Genomic DNA, 20,649 nt, shown 5'->3' with positions numbered 1-20,649 from the left:
TGTTAACTTAAAATAACATTTAAATCTTTCACGGGTTATACCTTCTAGTTCGACTCGAGTTGCGCTTCAACGACATCATCGTTAGCTACGAAATAATTTTACAAACTAAACGCAACAAAATACATTGAAAACCGAAACCCCTACGCGAAGCCAGGTTCGTACACTAGTTTTATTTATTTGATATGAAAAAAAAAATACAGTAAAAGAAATCGTCACGTATTCTTCATCGTTCTTGAGTATACATACAGATTTTATAAGTCAACATTTTGCTGTAATTTTCATCGTCTATCGCTTCAACGAAGATATTTAGATTAGAGTCTGTTATTTAGATCTTTCAGTAGTTAAATTATTATTATTGTTTTATTTTTAAGTGTTCAAAACCCTACCTGTGACAAATTATTGCTGAATTTCAACTAATTGAATCCACACACAAGCAATTTTGTTTGTGTTTCTCTTGAGATCATTTAACGAGATGCAATTTGGTACCAATTGGTACCAATAAGAAAGAGGAAATTCAAACCCTAATTCGATGAAGTCTTCTTCGGCAACTATCAATGTAGCCGCCAGCGCACCGAAGATAAATGTTGATAATCGGATCTCTCTCCATTACTATTACCGGATCTCTGATAATATTCTCCGACAGGTTCTTACTTTTTTTTTTTTTTTTTTTTTTTTTAATTGTTAGGTGCACTAATTATAATTATATTCAGTTTAATCTGTTGTGCTTTTAGAGTTCATATAGACTTATATCTGCCCTAGGATGTCTCAGCAAATATATGCTGAATATATCTGTTTTGTGAATGCATTTCTTTTTTTATTTGAATTGTAGTATACAGATAGATATAGATATATGTAAGTTGATATTTAGATGGTTAACTTTACCGATGCAGGCTGCGATATTCCGAGAAGAGAAGAATATTATCGATTTGTATGTTATGCTCTTAAGATTTTTAAGGTAAGAAAAGATATATTATACTGATACGAATATGAATATGAATATGAATATTGTCTTTGCGTATCGTCAATCATTTCAAGGTCGTCTGTTGATCCTGAAATGATGTGTTTTGTATTTTAAGCTTGGCTACTGAAACAATACCGTATCATCGAGATTTTAGAGCATCTCTTCAGATAGATAAGCTTTCTCTCAAAAAGGTATTGAACATCTTACTTATACCAAGGCGTCACCTTCGTTTCAATTCAGCATTACATCATCAGTTTTTTATATTATTTGTATCTCAGAAATCATTGAGTGCTCTAACTGAGCTGGAGGCGTTAAAGCCAACTGTACGACAGAAGATTGATGAGTTATCGAGGAAAAATGTATATCAATCAAATGGGTTGACTCATCCTCCTCAAAGGAAATTGTTGGAGTCGTCAAAATCTTTACCACATCGATCTTCTTTCAGTGAGCAAACATCGATAAACCGTACCTTCGGGAAGGTATATATAATGTCATAAATTCAGCATTTCAATAGTCAAAAATTAAATTGTCATTTATGGAGAATTATACTGTATTAGATTTTGCATATAAAGAAGCTAGTTTCAATGGCGCGTTATAGTCGTGCTAATATACTTGTGTTATGTTATATTTTCTGGTATATTGCACTACTAGTCTTCTTAATTTTATTTTTAGATATCTTATATAAATAACTTTTCTGGCAACTATCATAGTACTTAGGGTTTTTTTTTTTTTTTTTTTTTATTGACTGTATGCCAGACAGATCTCAATTGTTTGATGGGTATAATATTCCACTCCTTAAAAGAATATTTATAGGACTAGTTGCAATTTGTTATTGATTGTTTTCTGAAACCATGTATACTTAAGGCTGAATATACATGCATACACCTGGCACACGGTAAAAAAATTTCACAAGTTTTAGTTCACTTAATGTTTTGATAATAAAAATTTCTGCTGCAGGTTTTAAGTATGATGAATATGAGTATTGATGCACATAACCTATGTGTCTTATGCAGTGGGTTGTTTTTTTAGCTTGGAATTAGGAAATGTCATTTAAATTTCTATGGAGTATTTTTTTATACGAAACTTTAATAAATAGCAGGTGCCAGAAGTTTATAATGGGTATGCTTATCAAGAAACTCGCAATCAGATGCCCTCTTCTGCTAATTCTATGTGAGTGCTATTATTATGGCTTTATTTCTTTGTGGTGTCAGTTGTCTTGTAGTTTACTATCAATATTAAATATGGAAATTTATAAAGAATCATTTATAACACATTATACTACAATTTATTAATGATCTCAAAATCAATACTTTTACATAAAGTTATTTTGAAATCTTTAATTTGTGTATCGTTCTTTTTAATTTATGTTTGTTCATTAAATTATCCTTTAGAAAAAAGTGCATTAAATCAAAAAAATCCATACTACACTAAAGACACTTATTGTTTGATCTTTTCCCCATACATACACAAACTGTATTAGTCTTGGCTAGTACAATGATCTGTTCCCCATATAACTTGGATGATAATCTGAATATATATGGGATGCAAGGATATGATAGTCATTTTAAGCTGATTATGTAGGGAGCTAAAGGGAATATAATTGTCACTTTAATATCAGACTGTGGTACGCCATTCTAATTCAGAATCCAATGTAAGCTGATTATATGGGAAACTGAGTGGGCATAAATATTTTCTGAATAACGTTCAATATTTTTTTAGCGGAATTATAGAAGAGAGCTAGACTATTCATTTGAAATTTATATTTCCGATAAGGTTACTTTACTATGTTCTTGACATTAATAATACATCACCACACACATTATTGAGAGCAAAGATATGCTATTTAACTTTGATGTTAATAGAACAATATGGCCATGTAATTGATTATCATATTGCTGTATTTTTTTGTCTTCGACAACTCTAGGAATTAAATAGAGAACGAAAATTGAGGGTTTTGGTAGATGTTGTTAGTCAACAGAGAACCATATAATTATGTTACTATATAATGAAATCAATATCAATATCATTAATTTATTATATGATACTGATACTGATAACTTGATTAGGCCAGTTTAATTATCCATCATTTGATTATATATTGTTAGAAAAGGTTGTCACCCTATTAACATTAACATCCAACTTTAACATAAAAATATAACATACTGGTAAAAGAAAAGCATTATTACTTCTGACATTAGGGATCTGCCTTATAAGTTAGTTGATATCTCAAGGATCAGCTAACTAATATTTTGTTATTTTGCATTTTATTTTCATACAAATTATTGTTTTTCCATCTGTGCTTTAGATCTCTATATATTCCTCGTGCAAAGGATGAAACTCTCTCCAGACATTCTATTTTGGGCCCCAACGGACTTCGCGGGCAATCACAACCCCCTACTTTCAATGTTGCGGTATCATGACCTTCCTTTTTGGTTCCTTCGTTATTATTTTTTTAGAGTATATTACATAAATGATCTATATGATTTGCACAGTTTTACAAAATGGTACTTTAACTCTTTCGTCCAATGAGTTGCAATTTGCTCGAAAATAACCCCACGCCCACCTAAATTAACTAAAATACTGTTATTCAAATTATTTCTTTAACTTTTCTATGTTTTACTTGATCAAAGATAAAGGGTAATTTAGTCATTTTAGTTGGACAACTGATTATTTTCGAACAAACTGTAAACTTATTGGACTTAAAACATGGAAAACTAATTAGGGACGACTTTCGTAATTTAGTGACAATTTATGAATTTTACCATTTTTCTAATGAAGTCTTGTAAATCGTATATGGACTGCAGGTTCGGTATCCGACAAATATAGATTTAACGCCCGTGGAATTTCCGAGGTTAGTTCCTTCACTAAGAGATTCATCATCTTATTATTGCCATTATGATCATAACCAAATAAAACATGTTAGGGCATTTTTAATGTATGGTGCATGAAAATAATTTGGAGCTTTTTGGAGCTTAAGTTCTTTTGGAGTTTTTTATTTAAATAGATTTAGAAGTTAACATTAATATTAATATTAAGTATGAAATTAATATGAATATGAAAATTAAAAAATGTAGTTCTATATAACTTACTGTTGTGATTAGAACATGATAATCACATTGATTATCCAGTCATAAATTGTGGCATTGTGCTTAAATCTCATGGTTTCTATGTGTTTAAGCACATAACTTGATATTCGCATGCGTTTATGTTATAAGATGTGATTATTGTTAACAAAGAATTGTAATAATAAAAACGATTATTTCAAAGTAGATTGTTGTAGTCTCCAATAAGAAGCTCCAAAAAAATATATGAAAATATTGTGTTTTGAACATTAAAAGTAAAATCATTCTCGCATTCTCATGGAATTTGCTCATCTCATCTGAAGCTTGGCATCTTTCTCTGCTTGTCCTCTGTTTCTGTATATTTTATTTAAAGGGACTGGGTAATTATGCTTTTTTATGTCATATCCTTACTTTAAATAAACATTAAAGATGCCCATACTAGAATCGAAATTGCAGTCCATTAGTATGTGTTTTGTTTTATGAACTTACTAATGTAAGTTTTGCTATTTTGATTTTTCAAGGGAGAACAAGCTGCTCTCCTTGGAGGATGGTGTTTCAACCAAAATATCTAGCAGCAACTTGGAACATGAAAAATCAAGTCTAGATTTAAATGTTCTACCAAACAATAACAACAAGCCGCATGTCACTGAACCTGATTCATTGATTTCTTTTGAAGAAAAAATGGAAACCTCTGTTCAGCCTGATATTATAAGACAGCCTTCCCCACCTCCTGTTCTAGCTGAAGTCCAAGATTTGGTCCCTGCAACATCACCCGCTTCAACGATTGAATCAGGACATTCAACTGACAGCGTTGTTTGTTCTGAATCTCCCCTTGAGTTACACATTGTATGTTACACCCTTTCAGTTTTATATCCAAATTTTAATATTAAGAAGGGCATAAGGTGGCAAAATGGGAGGGTGTGGCGGTTTGGGAACAGTAAGAAATGATTAATTTTTGAGGGGGCTAATTTTGTAAATGCAATCAAAAATATGCTTTGCATGACTTATAACTTGTTTCCCTTTTAGTGACTTGTGTTCTTATTTGATACTTTTGGGTTGTTGTAGTATAATAATTACCTGAATCGACACATTCATAAGTAAACGGGCCGAAGTTGATACCTCTAGAATTTTACATATATGTGAAGTTCCAACTTCAGCTTTATTTAATAATGAGGTGTATAAATGGTACCAGCAAAGACATAAATACTAACTGCTGGTCTTGTTCAGTCTTCAAAAGTAATGGAACACTTCATGAAGATGGCGAAGTCAAACACGGACAAAGATTTGGAGACATGTGGTATTCTCGCAGGGTCACTTGTACGTGCCATTAATTTCCATTATTCCTTATTTTTTGCATTGTTTATCTTATTGTTCCTATCTAATGCTTGTAGAAAAACCGAAAGTTCTATGTTACAGCCCTCATCATTCCAAAGCAAGAAGGAACAGCCAACTCGGTAAACTTTTATCTACTTACTGTTTTATTTTTATGGGATCTATGAGGGTGTTTGTTTGGATGGAGCAGTTAAATCCAATTCAATTGGATAAAAATGATTGTTTTACGGTTCCTAAAAACGGAACTGAACCATCCAAACTAACTCTTGAACTGAACAAATTATTACCCGCTGGTTTAGTTTGTACAATTCTGTTTCTTCACTGACTTCATGAAATATTGGTATTAATTCATTCTACTTGAATATGAAAAATAATTACATAGGGGATTATGGGTATTATTATTGTTTGATGAGTAAGTACATATACAAGTAGTACTTATGTTACTACAAATATGTAAATTGTCGGTTAATTAATGTGCGGGTTGGGCTGGTTAGCAACAAGTAATAATGGTTTTTCTTAAAATTGTATGGTTCAGGTCAACCTATAAACACTTCCTTCTCTCCATTTTCACGTTACTTTTATTACCGATATTAGGATAATCACGAAACACTATTGTTACCACAGTAACATAATTACAATGGCTGGTAATATACACTTCAATGTGATCTTACAATCACTATGGTTTCTGGTACAGTGTCAGGCTACTAACGAGGAGGAAATATTCGAAGTGCAGGACAAACGATCTCTATTCCCTCTTGGATGGATACATGTGAGTCGTATATGAATTTTAATGTTGAATTGGGTTCAAGTTAGTTTTTTTTTTTTTTTTTTTTTTTTTGCTCAGTTGTAAATGCATCTTATTTATGTTTTGTTAGCCACCTCTGAGTTCTACAGAACTCGGTTATAACCGAGTTCTGCGAGACCTACAATTATATGAAGTTCGACTCTGTAGGCTTACTTCATTGGATCCCAAACCGAACCCATATTTATTAAATGAGCTAAAACTTTTACTTCTAGAATATATTACTTTAAAAGTTTTGTATCATAACCTTTTGTTCATATTATTATTTGAACTTTTTACAATCTGATATATGTGACTTTGGGGTTAATTTGGCGCATTATGCTTGTCATCCTGAAAATTTCTTGTGACTTCTATCTACTGAATTTGTATTACATTTTGATGTTTGTCTGATTTTTGCGGACACAACTTATACAGTTATGTTACATTATGATGTTTGTTTAATTTCTGCAGACACATCCTACTCAATCTTGTTTCATGTCATCTATTGATGTTCATACACACTATGCATATCAGGTGACAATTCCTATTGCTTAATCCGTTATATAACTTAACTTGTAGTTCAAGGAATTGTTTGATTATTGTCAGATATTTATATTTCTCTTCAATACTGAAAAGATATAGGACCATAGTATGGCTACCGTAGTACCATCTATGAGTTAGCACCAAACTAATAGAGTAGTCATTTTGTTTGAAGTTATAAGGTATGTCTCATATCTGAGTATTAAATTAGGGTTTATTCGTCAAGATTTGGTTTTCATGAACAATATACCATCAACATTACTTCTCCGTAAAATGTAATCATCATTCATAAAATTATTGTTGCCAATCTGATTGCCATGTTAGTATCCTCTGGTTCTGAAACTATCATAATATATAGAGTATGATAAAAATATGTACTGGTAAATCGGATCAAGATACAAATTTGGCATTTAAAGAATGATGATTATGAGTATTATTTTTACCGTAGAATGTTGCTACTTTTTTGCATAGAATTTTATAGAACTTTGCAGAGCATGAAGCCATGCATTTACTGAACACCGCGTTTGGTCATTTTCCAGATTATGTTGCCTGAGGCCATTGCGATCGTTATGGCACCAAGAGATAGTTCAAGGTATTCTTACACATCATGTGTTACATTACGTGGGTGTGTGTATATGTAGTAAAATATGAACTACTGCAATTATACTAGATAATCTGGTTAATAGATGTGTGCTACTTATGGTATGCACATTCTTTCACTCCCAGTCCCTGGCTCATTTTTTTGCGGTTCAAGGCCCTCGACCCAGGTTTATGTCACTCTCGGTTCCTAAATTTAACGCCAGTTGATTTACTCTTTTAAGTCAGACCACGTGCAGGGCATACGAGGGCAAAAACGACTTTTCCATACAAGGGTCTACATAAACTCGTTTTTTACCTTCATGTGCCAGATCGAGGGACTTGGACCGCAAAAAATGACTGAGGGACTGGGAGTGAATAATTTGCCTACTACAGGGATTGGGAATATAATTTACTCTCGAATGGATAATCTGATTATCGCGAATTAACTTACTTTGCCACCTTAGCGGTGGTTTGTTTGTTTACGGTTAACAAAAGAATGTTATGTAACAAAATTAAGACAAGTAATCTGTAAAAATGAATTACATCAAATATGTTATTGTGGAACACGTGCTAAATTTATTGCAGTTGTCAAGAGTCTTGCTTTTTCGAGATCTTTATTGGATGAACTCATTGGTTAGATATAGATTGACTTGCATTTTGTTGATTTACCATCATGTTCACAGAAAGCATGGCATTTTTCGTTTGACGACGCCTGGCGGTATGGGAGTTATAAGAAACTGTCCTCAACGGGGTTTTCATGCGCATGATGCACCTTCAGATGGCAGTCCAATATATAAACAATGTACAGATGTTTATATCAACCCCAAGTTGAATTTTGACGTGATTGATCTGCGTTGATGTTTGGAAGACATACATAAGTAAATGGTATAATGATAAGTTCTTTCTAATGCAAATACTTTTTAGATACTGAAATCACAAAGGAACACCTCCATTGCAATCTGTACACTGAAATCTTATTAGTGGCTGTTTGAGAATATTTCATCATGAAGAAATAATATATTGTTATAATTCAGTAGGCTTATAACTACCTTTAGTGACCTATTAACTACTTAAATATGTAACAATATATAAGAACAAAGAGAGAAGAAATATTGATATTGATATTTCAAGAGAAATGGTACACAATTAAATGGCTACCATACATGCCTATTTATAGTGTAAAATATTACTATGCAAGCTATACAAAGTTGACTAAAATTTATCATCCATATGACTTTTTGTACTCATATTATAACACTCCCCCTTGGATGATCAATTTTATTAGAGTGCAACTAGTACTGTCTCATTAAAAATCTTGCTAAAGAAAAATCCAGTGGGATAAAAACTTTAGTCAAGGAAAAAAGAGTGCAGTATAAAGTTGACTCCCCCTCAAGTAGACATCGCCTCCCCCTCAAGTAGACATCGCTGAGTCGTCACATACTTTGAACTTGCTTCATGCCAATATTGTGAACGTGTGTTCTGAAAACAGCGGTTGACAGTGCTTTGGTATAAAGATCAGCAGAGTTGTTGATTGAACGTATCTCATTTTAATCTGGTTGTCTTATATGAGAAGAATCTGAGGTTTTCATCTGAAACTGTATCATCTAAATCTTTTATGTACAAGTTTAGCCCATGTGATTTGTCTACAATCTCCTTCATGGTTTTCTCAAACCCTTGTTTCAATTCCTATTTCCTTTTAGTCTTTTCTGAGCCTTACCAACATACCATTCTTTTCCATCAAACTTATGACCGTTAAGACCGTCTATGACTTTGGCACCTCGTCAGCATTTATATTTTGTTCTGTCACTTTTGATACTCTTCTTTCATTTGTATTATGCAAGCTGCATTATCTTCATAGTTGTTGGTGAAGATAGTTGTTGGTCTTTTATAGCGTTCTAGTCCACAAGAATCAATAATGATTTGTGTCATTGATCTCAATCAAAAACATTTTCGAGTAGTTTTATATAACGCAATCACTTCGTCATGATTTGATGATGTTGCAACAAGTGTTTGTTTTAAGAATGCCATGATTTTGTGGTACCTCCAAATAGAAATACATATCGAGTTTGAGATTTATCTTTATGAGGATTTGATGAATGACCTGCATATACATAATCAACCAAATCTTGTTTTGAAGCGTTAGAATAAAATAATTTTAAATCAGTAATTCCTCAAGGGTATCAAATATATATATATATATATATATATATATATATATATATATATATATATATATATATATATATATATATATATATATATATATATATATATTATCAAAATATCTGCTTGATCCCATTTCAATGTCTTTTTGTATGAGTTGGGCTGAACCTTGTCAACAAATTAACTGCAAAAGAAATATCAGGTTTTGTACAATTTGTAAAATACATAATAACCCCAATTGCACTAAGATATGGAACTTCTGATCAGTAAAGATCTTTAGAATCTTCACGGAGATGAAATGGATCAGTGTCAATATTGAGTGATATATCAACCAATGGTTTTGTATTTAAAAATGTTTTAAAATCTTTTCTGTATAAGTTGTTTGATGTACAAGTAAACCATTAGGCAGGTGCTCAATTTGCAATCCAAGTCAATACTGATCTCTTTAGTTGTTCATATGATGTTATGATCATTGACATAAACAACTTACAATCACATATCCGAACATTGTTTTCTTAATAAGAACGCATGTGCAAATGAGATTATTTGTATACCCCTTTTCTTATCAAGTAATCACTTAATCGGGTATACAATATGCGATCCGATTGTTTCAATCCATATAAAGACCTTTGAGGTTTAATTGAGTACATTTCTTTGTGTTTTGCATTTGATACTTTTGATACCTTAAACCCTTCATGAATATTCATGTATATATCACTATCAAGTGCTTCATTTAAATAAGTAGTAATAACATCTATGAGATGCATTTCTAAATTTTTAGAAACTGTTAGGCTGTTAAGTATCTAAAAGTAATTGCATCCATAACAGGAGAATAAGTTTTCCTCATAATCCATTCATGGTCTTTGAGAGAAATCTTGAGTTACAAGTCTAGCTTTATCTTGTAACCTCATTTTTATCATTTCTTTTTCGGATAAAAATTCATTTTTATCTCATACGTTTCACATCTTTAAAAGTGATAACGATTGATCCGAAAACTTTTCTTTATTGAGCGATTCTAATTCAGCTCGTATTGCTCCTATCCATTGAGTCCAATCATGTCTATTTTGACATGCAATGACAGATTTTGGTTCTAGATCATCATCTTTATTCATGATGTCATTGTAAGATTATATGAAAAATTCTCATCAATATTTTGTCATTCCATTTCGGTTCCATATTATTGCAATTTATGTATTTATATTTATCAATATCCTCTGCAGAAGGAATATTGATTTGTGGTTCTTCTTGAACACTTTCTTTTACCTCATTATCAGCTGATTTTCTTTTCGAGGATTTTTTATCTTTGGAACCAATTGGTCTTCCACGTTTCAGACGTGGCAAAGACTCAAGAGTGACATTATTGCCAGCTTTTGGAATTTCAATTCGAGCTGGAGCATTTGCTGCTGGTATATATGATTTAGTCACCTTTTTTTTTGTAAATGCATCAGGCAATTTATTCGCAAGTTCTTGCATATGCGTTATTTATTGAACTTTAATCTCGCATTCTTTTGTGCGAGGATCAAGATACATTAATTGAGGTTCACACCATGAAACATCATTTTCTTTATTTTTTTTATTTCTCCCCCTAATCTAGGGAACAATGTTTCATTAAAGTGACAATCAGCAAAACGTGCTGTAAAAACATCACCCGTCATGGGTTCAATATATCTTATGATTGAAGATGTTTCATATTCAACATATATTTCAATCCTTCTTTGAGGAATCATTTGTTGTGGTGGTGCAATTAAAAATACACTGCACAACCAAATGTTCTAAGATGGAAAATATTTGGCTCTCGACCAAAATTGAGTTGGTAATGGAGAATATTTATGAATTGCACTTGGTTTAATGCGAATTAATGTCGCATTATGTAAATTTACATGTCCCCATATAAATATTGAGAGTTTTGTACTCATTTCCAATTGTCTAGTTATTAGCTGCAAGCGTTTATCTATTGATTCAGCTAAACCAATTTTGTGTATGCACATGAGCAACTGGATGTTCAACAACAATCCCTTTAGACATATAATAATCATTAAATGCTTGAGATGTTAACTCACCAACATTATCAAGTCTCATCCTTTTAATGGTGTAATCAGAATAATGTGTTCTCAATTTAATAATTTGTGCAAGAAACTTTTCAAATGCCATATTACAGCTTGATAACACACAAACATGAGATCATCCGCTAGATGCGTCTATTAGAACCATGAAATATCAAAATGGTCCACATGATGGATGAATTGGTCCATATATATAACCTTGAATTCTTTCAAGAAAACATTGGTGATTCTATCTCAATATTCTTTTCATTAATCATCATATGTGCTTTTCATTAATCACCATATGTGCTTTTTCATTAATCACCATATGTGCTTTTCATTAATCACCATATGTGTTTTTTCATTAATCACCATATGTGTTTTTTTCATTAATCACCATATGCGCTTTTCATCATATATCCTTTTCACCATTTGCGCTTTTAATCATATGCGTTGCGCTTTTCATCATATGCACTTTCCATCATATGTGCTTTTAATCATATGCGTTGCGCTTTTTATCATATGCGCTGCGCTTTTTATCATATGCGCTTTTAATCATATGCGCTGTGCTTTTCATCATATGCACTTTTCATCATATGCGCTTTTAATCATATACGCTGCGCTTTTCATTTGATTTAAATCAGTGAAACATTTCTTAGATTTGATCATAATGTGTATATTACCACTATCTGCAATACATAGGTTTTTACCATTTAAATGATGTTGTATTTCAGCAGGATTCATATTAAAACTTCAAATAAGATAAGAAAATAATGAGTTATATTTCAGCAAGATAATCAAATTATATTACGTGCAAACAAGTTATAATCTGAAGTACATAAAAGATAACACTTAATAAAACATATGCGTTGTGGTCTAAAACCATTTATTTATGAGTGATACATAACAAGCTAGGCATCTTAGAAAATTCAAACCATTCAAGTCTCAAGGTAGCTCAGGGTTTATTTAATCAAGATTTTTCAACAGATTCACTCTCGTTTTCTTTTCTTTTGGGACTTATTTGTAGAGCTAAACAAGATGTTCATGTATTCAAGAAATACTAGACTGATGATCCAAGTTACCAGATCACTAATAAGAATCTTCAAAATTCTTATAAGAGCGTCTACTAATGTAACACCCCGTCAAAAATCCCTTTAACGGAATGTTAACTCTGGTCCCAGTGCTTGGCTTGACTTCTACGTAACAGCAATATTCTACAGCGAAAGCAATTAATACCTGAGAATAAAACACGCAAAACGGATCAACAACAATGTTGAGTGAATCTACAGGTTTTAAGTAAACAATACAGTATGTTTAAAAAATAACATTTCTAAGATGTTTATTAGTGGAAGACCACCAAGGTTTAACGTTAAAAGTTTGTAGACAACACCGTGTCCCATTTCAAAAGTTTGTTGACATGACCATGTCAAGTTTTAATCATTTGTAGACAATACCATGTCAAGTTTCAAATATTCGTAGACAATACCATGTCAAGTTTTATCTCATTTGTTCGTAAACCACAGTTTTAAATAACATTGTATAGTATCTGAAAACAGTTATCAGAAAATAGTTTAAATTCCTTGACCACGAGATTTTACAAGTACAACTCCAAGTTGCGAAACGTTTGCATAATCTATGAGCACCTTAATACTAGCAATGACCCGAGTATAGAATCCACTATACCCGCTTTTACCTCATAAAAATGTTATACACTTGTACGAATGTATTATGTTCAAAATAAATGCACCACAGTTTTTATAGAGGGTGAGGTTGTCAACCTAACGGATCCGTCCATCTAAATTGTGCCTACACCGATGGTATTTAAAGTATTCAAGCTAGAGGCTTTGTGTACAAACTCAATATGCAGATATAGTACTCGTGTCAATACAAAAAAGCATTTGATAATATAAGTATAACAGCGTGTATTCTCATCCCTGAAAACATGTAAAAAGCGGGACTGTAGACTCACCTTTGAATAAAGCTCGGATTGAAAAGTGGACAATTTACTTGTATGGTTTATAGCCGAGTAATGCAACCTAAGTATATGTATTTAGGTTGATCAATAAATATGTCTTAAACAAGTGTGGTTTCATAATATAAGTTGTTTTATTGCTCGAATCGACGCGTTTCAAAGTAGAAGTCAGCATACAATCAACTAATTCATGCAAGTCAAACAAAGTCAACCGAAGTCAAACCGAAAGTCAAACTTGGTCAAAGTAGTCAACCAAAGTCAACATCAGTAGGTTCATGTCAAATGTTGGTCAACATATCAAACCTAAGTCAAACAACACGTTTTATGTCATACATGGTCAATTTCACAATTTCAGTTTATCGTTGTGCACAAAGTTCATGTACATGTAGCAAACTTAGCATATTATATCATAGTACAAAATTCATGCAAACATGGCAAACTCCAGATCATAAGTATACTCAAAATTGATTCCAAAAAGTCTGGTCAGGGTCTCATACGATAATTAAAAGTTAGGAATCAGAAGGGATACATTTATGGTTTGCCAAGTCAGAATCTGACCGCGCACTGATTTCGTTTTGGCTATAACCGGAGTTAGGGACATGAAATTGATACAAGACCAGTGGCAATGGTTCAAGGACAAGTTATACTAACACATATCAAAAATCAAGCAATTTTGGTTTAGCCAATTTGTACAGTTTATTCATGCAAGTTGAACATTCAGTTTTTCAGCTCAAATCAGAATTTACATAAAGTATGGCTCTATTGTGCCCAATGCATAAGGTTTCAGAGATTGACATAAACTAACAATAAGTCACATATCATGTTAAAATTCATATTCCAGAAGCTTACATGTTCATTCAATAAACACAATCAACAGAGTATAAAACAGAGAGCAATTTACATATTCGATTCTAGTTTCGCTAGTCACATTCGCACGCGATTACCCGAAGATATAGATACAATTAGCCTATGATATCTACATGAAAGATGAAGTAATTTTTGTGTACATTTCAAATATGCAAAGCTTTAAATCCAGAAGTTAACACATTTTATCATACAAGACTGTTTTCATGCAAGTGCTGTATAAATCAACTTTTTCACTAAATCGAGCATATCTCAGGTTATACATAAGTAAACGACATGATATCCTAGTGTAAATTGTGTGTTTTTAAATTACCTATCCAGTGGTATTAATTTCACAAGCCAATTCGTGGTCTATCAAACCCAGATTTCGGATTACACAACAAAAACACAACGTTAATTTCAAATGGACATAACTTGATCATCCGGAAACGAAATTAAGCGAATCCAAAGCCTAAAATCAATAGTTTTTCGCAAGGATTCTGAATATCACATAATATCATACATTTAAAAAGTCAAAATTTACTGTACATGCAATAAACAATTCGGTTTTCGCATTAATCAATTAAAACGAGCAATTTATCGCATCTAGTATTCATCAAACATCAAGACTTGAGCAATAGACAACCTAATCCATGAAACTTTAACAAAAATCAGATTTTAAAGATTAGGGTTTATGTAATTATACCTTTGATCACAAAATTAATGATACGCACGCGTAGAGAACGACGATCGGAGCAAGATTGATCAAACGAGTAAGAGCAAACAAGCAAGTTTGATGGTTGATTTATGTGTGTGTGTGTGTGTTTGATGTGAAGAAAAAGAGAGGGAGGAGGAATGAGCTGCATTTTTCATAGTTAGGATGGAATGAGAGGATTATCTAACTAGTTATTTAGTGCCTAAAATCAAAAGTCAACAAACATGGGCCTAAAAATCAATAGTCAACAAACATGTGCCTAAACTAATAGTCAACATGCATTGACTACTCATGGGACCAAGGATGATGAGGTATGAGGTCATGGCCATGTGGTCTCGGGCTCATTTTGTGTAAAAGCTCGTTCGCGCGTGGTTCGTTTCGAGTGCCGTTAACCGTACCGAATCTCCGGAACGTTAACTAGTCGTTGAAACAAAATCACCGTGTTTAATTCATTAAGTAAATAATAAATTAAATTTCTTTCGCAAGTTCAATAATTATTAACAATAATTATTCTATCGTTTTTCTGAGTTCCGTTAACTGAAAAGTTTTCTAGGCGATTAACTTTAATCGTGTCGTTTCTAGTTTAATTCGTCAACCGAATTAAGTTTACTAATTAATATAACATATTAATTCAAGTAATCCACTAAGGATAAAGTACGCATTTAATTTCTTTAAATACAAAAAAAAAATTCACGTAAGTTCCATTAACTAACTAACGGACAGTTAACTAAAGTAACGGGAAAAGTTGGGTTGTTACATTACCTCACCGTTATTGAAATTTCGTCCCAAAATTTGGATGATGCAGTTATTGATGAAAATAAAATATTTTCGTATCATTAGAAATCCACGTTTCAACGTGAGCTTGAATTCTATAACGAAGTTTGCAAATAAAGTTTATACTTGGCTTGAATAGTTTGTCTTTCCAGACGTAAGCCTTCATAGATTCTTTTAATAAAAGAATTTGGTCATATACGAGTGTTTCGTCAAATAATATGATAAGATTAAATAATCTTTCGAGATCTCTATACGGATGGACTTCTAAGGTCCGTTCGGTTTCGTAATGAATACCAGTTAAGTGTATAGAATTTCTTATCATCAAGAATATGAATGAAATGATTCGGTTATGTGTAAAAATATGACTGAATATGTCACTAATGGATGTATTGAAGTAATAGTTGTCCGCCTTGACTTTTCGATGTAATCACTATTGATTCTTCTAAATTCAAGGGATTTGAATATAATCGTTTGAAATCTGTGAGATTTGAATCCCGGTAATTAAGGAAATTAGAATCCTTTTCTTTTTGATTTAATACGATTATCTTAATCGGCTGACGCGTTGCTATGGTAAAAAGTTTTGATATAAATTAATCATCTCTGCCGCCTTATTTTCTCAACCTCAATCTTCTTACTTTCAAGATTCTATTTTCGAAAATTTTGTGAAGATGCTTCATCCGCTCTTGATTTTCGTTACTATTTTGACTGTGTATACAGTCATTCTTCTTTTTAGTCTACCACCAGAAGAATCTCTGTTTTTCTATAATGTTCTAGGGGTGACAGTATTTTTAATTCTACCACTCCTCTATTTTTCAATACTTATTGATATAAATGGTTTATGATCTTCCATGTTTGTTGTCTTTTATATTCTGACCTATTTTTCGAAGACTCATGCTTTTTATCCAAGAAGATCTTCAACTTGTTCTTCTATACATGGTCAAATAATACAGATCAATAGCCGATGATGATGCAGAAACATTCGTTGTTCATCGTCATAGTATCCGTTTTCACCTTGTTTTCTCTTCTCGACTTTAAATCAAGCAAGTAATGGTCCAGAATTCGTAGGTATGGAGTTTCGAATGATCATAATATACAAGGTAGAAAGGAAAGGTAATAGCACGATTTGATTTGTCAAATTACCAGAATATTCGAAAAAGACCGAATCATCAAGAAATATATTTCCTTGATATGTTTAGTAGTTAAATAGAATGAAAGAGTTATGTAACATGGTTCATGATGATTGTAAGGTCTGTAAAGCATCATCTTCCATTAGAAATTCAGCATGACTTCAGAGCAAGATATTCTCTAAAGATATCATCGGATTCAGAATTACCTGGATTCTTTGAATATAAGGTTTGGTCCTTGTATTTGTCCTTGGTCTCCTTCATGGTTAGCTCAATCCGTTTTTCAGTTCCAAATCTGAGCTTTTTCAATACGTTATTCTTTATCATTAAACTTTTGGCCATTAAGACCATCTATAGCTTTTGCTGCTTCGTCAGCATTCTCAAGGTTAACGAATCTGAATCGTTGGTTATTAATCCGAGATGGTTTCAAGAGATTTTATTTTTAGATGATTAAACGCTGATTGTAATCGTTAACGGGTCTAATGGTTGACGAATAGGCGTTGTTGATTTCAAAAGTAATGAATGATAATTTTGATGGTTTGATGTGATAATTCATCATAGAATACAAATGAATATAATTCATGAATGTAGTGATCTTTAGGAAGATAATACTTGCTAAAGCTTTACTTAGATTCCGATACGTCAAAATCATAATATGTAGTAGTTGTTCTTTAGTGAACGGATACACATATCTTGTGAGTGTAATTAGTATAGTTACTGATTATTGAATCAGAATTTGAAGAATGTATAATGTAACATATTAATGTGAGATATAAATATTTCTCGGGTTTTACCTACCCGTTAAATATTTTTACAATTTACAGTTTGTACAGAAGGGTTTTTAATTACAATTTTTATGAAGATATATATTCGTATTTATTCTTCAGATGTAATCATGGATTTAATGAGTTAATATAATATTAAACTCATTTGATTTACGGTTGAAGATAATCTCCAAAGCCTTAGAGATTTCATAATTGTCGCGAAATATTTTGCTAATGAAGTTATGAATCAATACTTCATCGTTCATTGTTTATTGATATACCTCGGTATATGATATTGATGCTCGTGGAGTTCTTGTGAAATTTACAAGGCACGAATAATGTTTTCTAGAAAGTTTCGAGTACATCGAAAATAGAAGTGAAAAATCAAACATGTATTTGAATAATACACTTTAGTTTATTATGAAATGGAGTTTATTGTGCTGAAGCAGTGATTAATGATTGTTAAGTCATTAACGAAGGATGTACATCATAGCATATTAATGATATGATTTAACCAAGTAGTACATACTAGTTAAGATTCACACGTAATAGCTTAGTACGAAAAGATTTATTATTGTTCCAAACCATATATATATATAAAGTATATATATATATATATATATATATATATATATATATATATATATATATATATATATATATATATATATATATATATATATATATATATATATATATATATATATATATATATATATGTGTATATATATATAATTTTTTTTAGGAAGAATGAGTCAATACATCTTAACTCGCAATTACTAATATTCATTGGTATCTATGGGGCGTATGATGTTGATATCCGAAGTACCGAGTGTGATGTTGAGGTGTGGGATGCGGATGTTGTTGGTGAAGCTGATGTTGTTGGTGGTGATGTTGATGGTACTAGTGGTGCTGGTTATGCTGCTGGTGCTACTGATGCTCTTAGATTTCGCACCATATTCTCCAGAACCACTACTCGAGCGCGAAGCACGTTGACTTCTTCTACTATTCTGGGATGATTGGCGGTTCGGACAAGTGGATGAATAAGATCTAGAATTCTGGATATTAGATATTCGTGGCGAGATATCCTGGAAATGAGGGTGAAAATGGTGTTCCGGATTGGTTCGCCAGTAAGTGCTTCAGGTTCTTCACCAAGAGGTGAATTCGGTTGGTGGAAGGGATCACCTTCTTCTTGTCTCCATTGATTGAGTCGACTACGAACCCATCCCCAATTCATCCAGAATTGATGATGACTAATTGGTTCGTTCGTTCCGGTTATGCTGCCATTGGAGCTCGAGGAGTTCGAGGAATCAAGTGAGAAATCCATATTATATGATTGGATAAAGGGTTTTTGTTATGAATGGGTGTTGAATACTGAATGATATATTCGTCTCCTCGATATACGTATATATAGCAAAAAGATTTTCGTATTTTGCGGAGGAAATTTTGGAAAAGTGTTTTGTGATGACCCGGAAATTTCTGACCAAATTTAAACTTAATCTTTGTATGATTAACATTTTCGACACGATAAGCAAAGTCTGTAAAACTGAATCTCAAAATTTTTGAACTACTTTTATATATTTAAATACCTTTCGGTTGTTTTCGACGATTCGCGAACAATTATATGTAAATAGATACATATATACTATAACTTGAAAAGGTAACAATGTATTAATTATTTGATACCGTACATTAAACTTATTGGTTTAAATATCTATTTGAATATATATGATAAGTTGAAATATTTATTATTAAAATTTATTTATAAATAACTTCCAATGTGTATTTAAAAACTGATTTATATATATTAAAAAGATATATACATATATATAATTTTAAGTTATTTAGTAAACGATAGTAACATTTTCAAATTGCTACAGTACCCAAAATGCTACAGTGTTTTTGAAAATCACTATTTGCTACAGTGAAATTGACTTTGATACAGTGAATTGCTACAGTAAAAATTGACTTTGCTACAGTAACTTTGCTACAGTGGTATATTTTATGGATGATTTAAGACTATATTTTGACAAAGGTACGATTCACGAAACGTAAAGTACAAGTTTTCTCAGCGTACGAAAGGGCGTTCGAAAAACCGGAACCGGGACATAAGTCGAGTGACAACGTACGACTTATCGGAACAAAAATTACAAGTCAACTATGCACGTGAATTTAATATAATATATAATTAATTAATTTAAATTATATATATTATATTTATATTTTATTATGTCGAAAAATGTTAGGACAAAAACAATGTGAGCTGTCCCTGGTCCTCATGCGAGTCGCATGGCCAGAAGGCCATTTTCATGCGAGTCGCATGACTCCAGATTTCAGGCCAGGTTCTATAAATTGCAACATTTTCTGCCGAGTAAAGAAAGAAAAAAAAACACACACATACATATTACTCCGTATTTATTTTATTTATTATTTATATTATTATTATTATTATTATTATTATTATTATTAATAAGATTATTATTAATCTTATTATTTTTTTTTTATTATTAGTGTTATTATTTTTGCGATACAAAAATAATAATGTACATCAAATATTACGACGGAGTGCTGTCCAAGTAATTTTTAAAATGAGTTTTCGAGCAAGCTAGAGCTAAGGAAATTATGGGTTATTGCCAAGGAGGTTATGGGTAATGTTCGGGGGTATTTTTTGTGAATCAAACCTCGTGTTTATCATCTCAGATGCGTCTACGTGCTTTCCTGCAATATTGTATATCAATATTAAACAGTGAGTTTCATATGATCCCTTTTACTCAATATATTTTTGGGCTGAGAATACATGCGACTGTTTATAAATACTGAAAATACTAGATTTATATGCGTGAGTTTTATTTGCTCCCTTTTTAAATGCTTTTGCAATATATATTTTTGGGCTGAGAATACATGCACTTTATTTTAAACGCAATGGATACAAGTACATACTAAATTCTACACTGAGTTTGAACCGAAAATCCCTTAGCTTTGGTAACTAGTAACTGC

The 20,649-nt window shown here is 31.9% G+C and overlaps 1 protein-coding gene across 2 annotated transcripts; it reads left to right on the top strand.

The window, feature by feature from the left end:
- Positions 1–344: 344 nt before the first annotated feature.
- Positions 345–8,270, top strand: LOC139844494 (AMSH-like ubiquitin thioesterase 1). Of its 2 annotated transcripts, none has more exons than XM_071834718.1 (14): positions 345–643; positions 891–955; positions 1,077–1,152; positions 1,240–1,440; positions 2,061–2,131; positions 3,267–3,372; positions 3,766–3,812; positions 4,545–4,869; positions 5,251–5,340; positions 5,415–5,477; positions 6,050–6,124; positions 6,608–6,670; positions 7,216–7,268; positions 7,939–8,270. In XM_071834718.1, the coding sequence occupies exons 1-14, from the start codon at positions 530–532 to the stop codon at positions 8,111–8,113; spliced, it is 1,524 nt and encodes a 507-aa protein (XP_071690819.1). In that variant the 5' UTR covers positions 345–529; the 3' UTR covers positions 8,114–8,270. The 2 variants fall into 2 exon arrangements, with proteins under 2 accessions (XP_071690819.1, XP_071690818.1); XM_071834717.1 differs by having other exon boundaries at positions 2,058–2,131.
- The last annotated feature ends 12,379 nt before the right edge of the window (positions 8,271–20,649 follow it).

This window comes from Rutidosis leptorrhynchoides, chromosome 4, assembly GCF_046630445.1.
Source record: "Rutidosis leptorrhynchoides isolate AG116_Rl617_1_P2 chromosome 4, CSIRO_AGI_Rlap_v1, whole genome shotgun sequence".
Lineage (NCBI taxonomy): Eukaryota > Viridiplantae > Streptophyta > Magnoliopsida > Asterales > Asteraceae > Rutidosis > Rutidosis leptorrhynchoides.
This window is presented reverse-complemented; position numbering and strand designations above follow the sequence as displayed.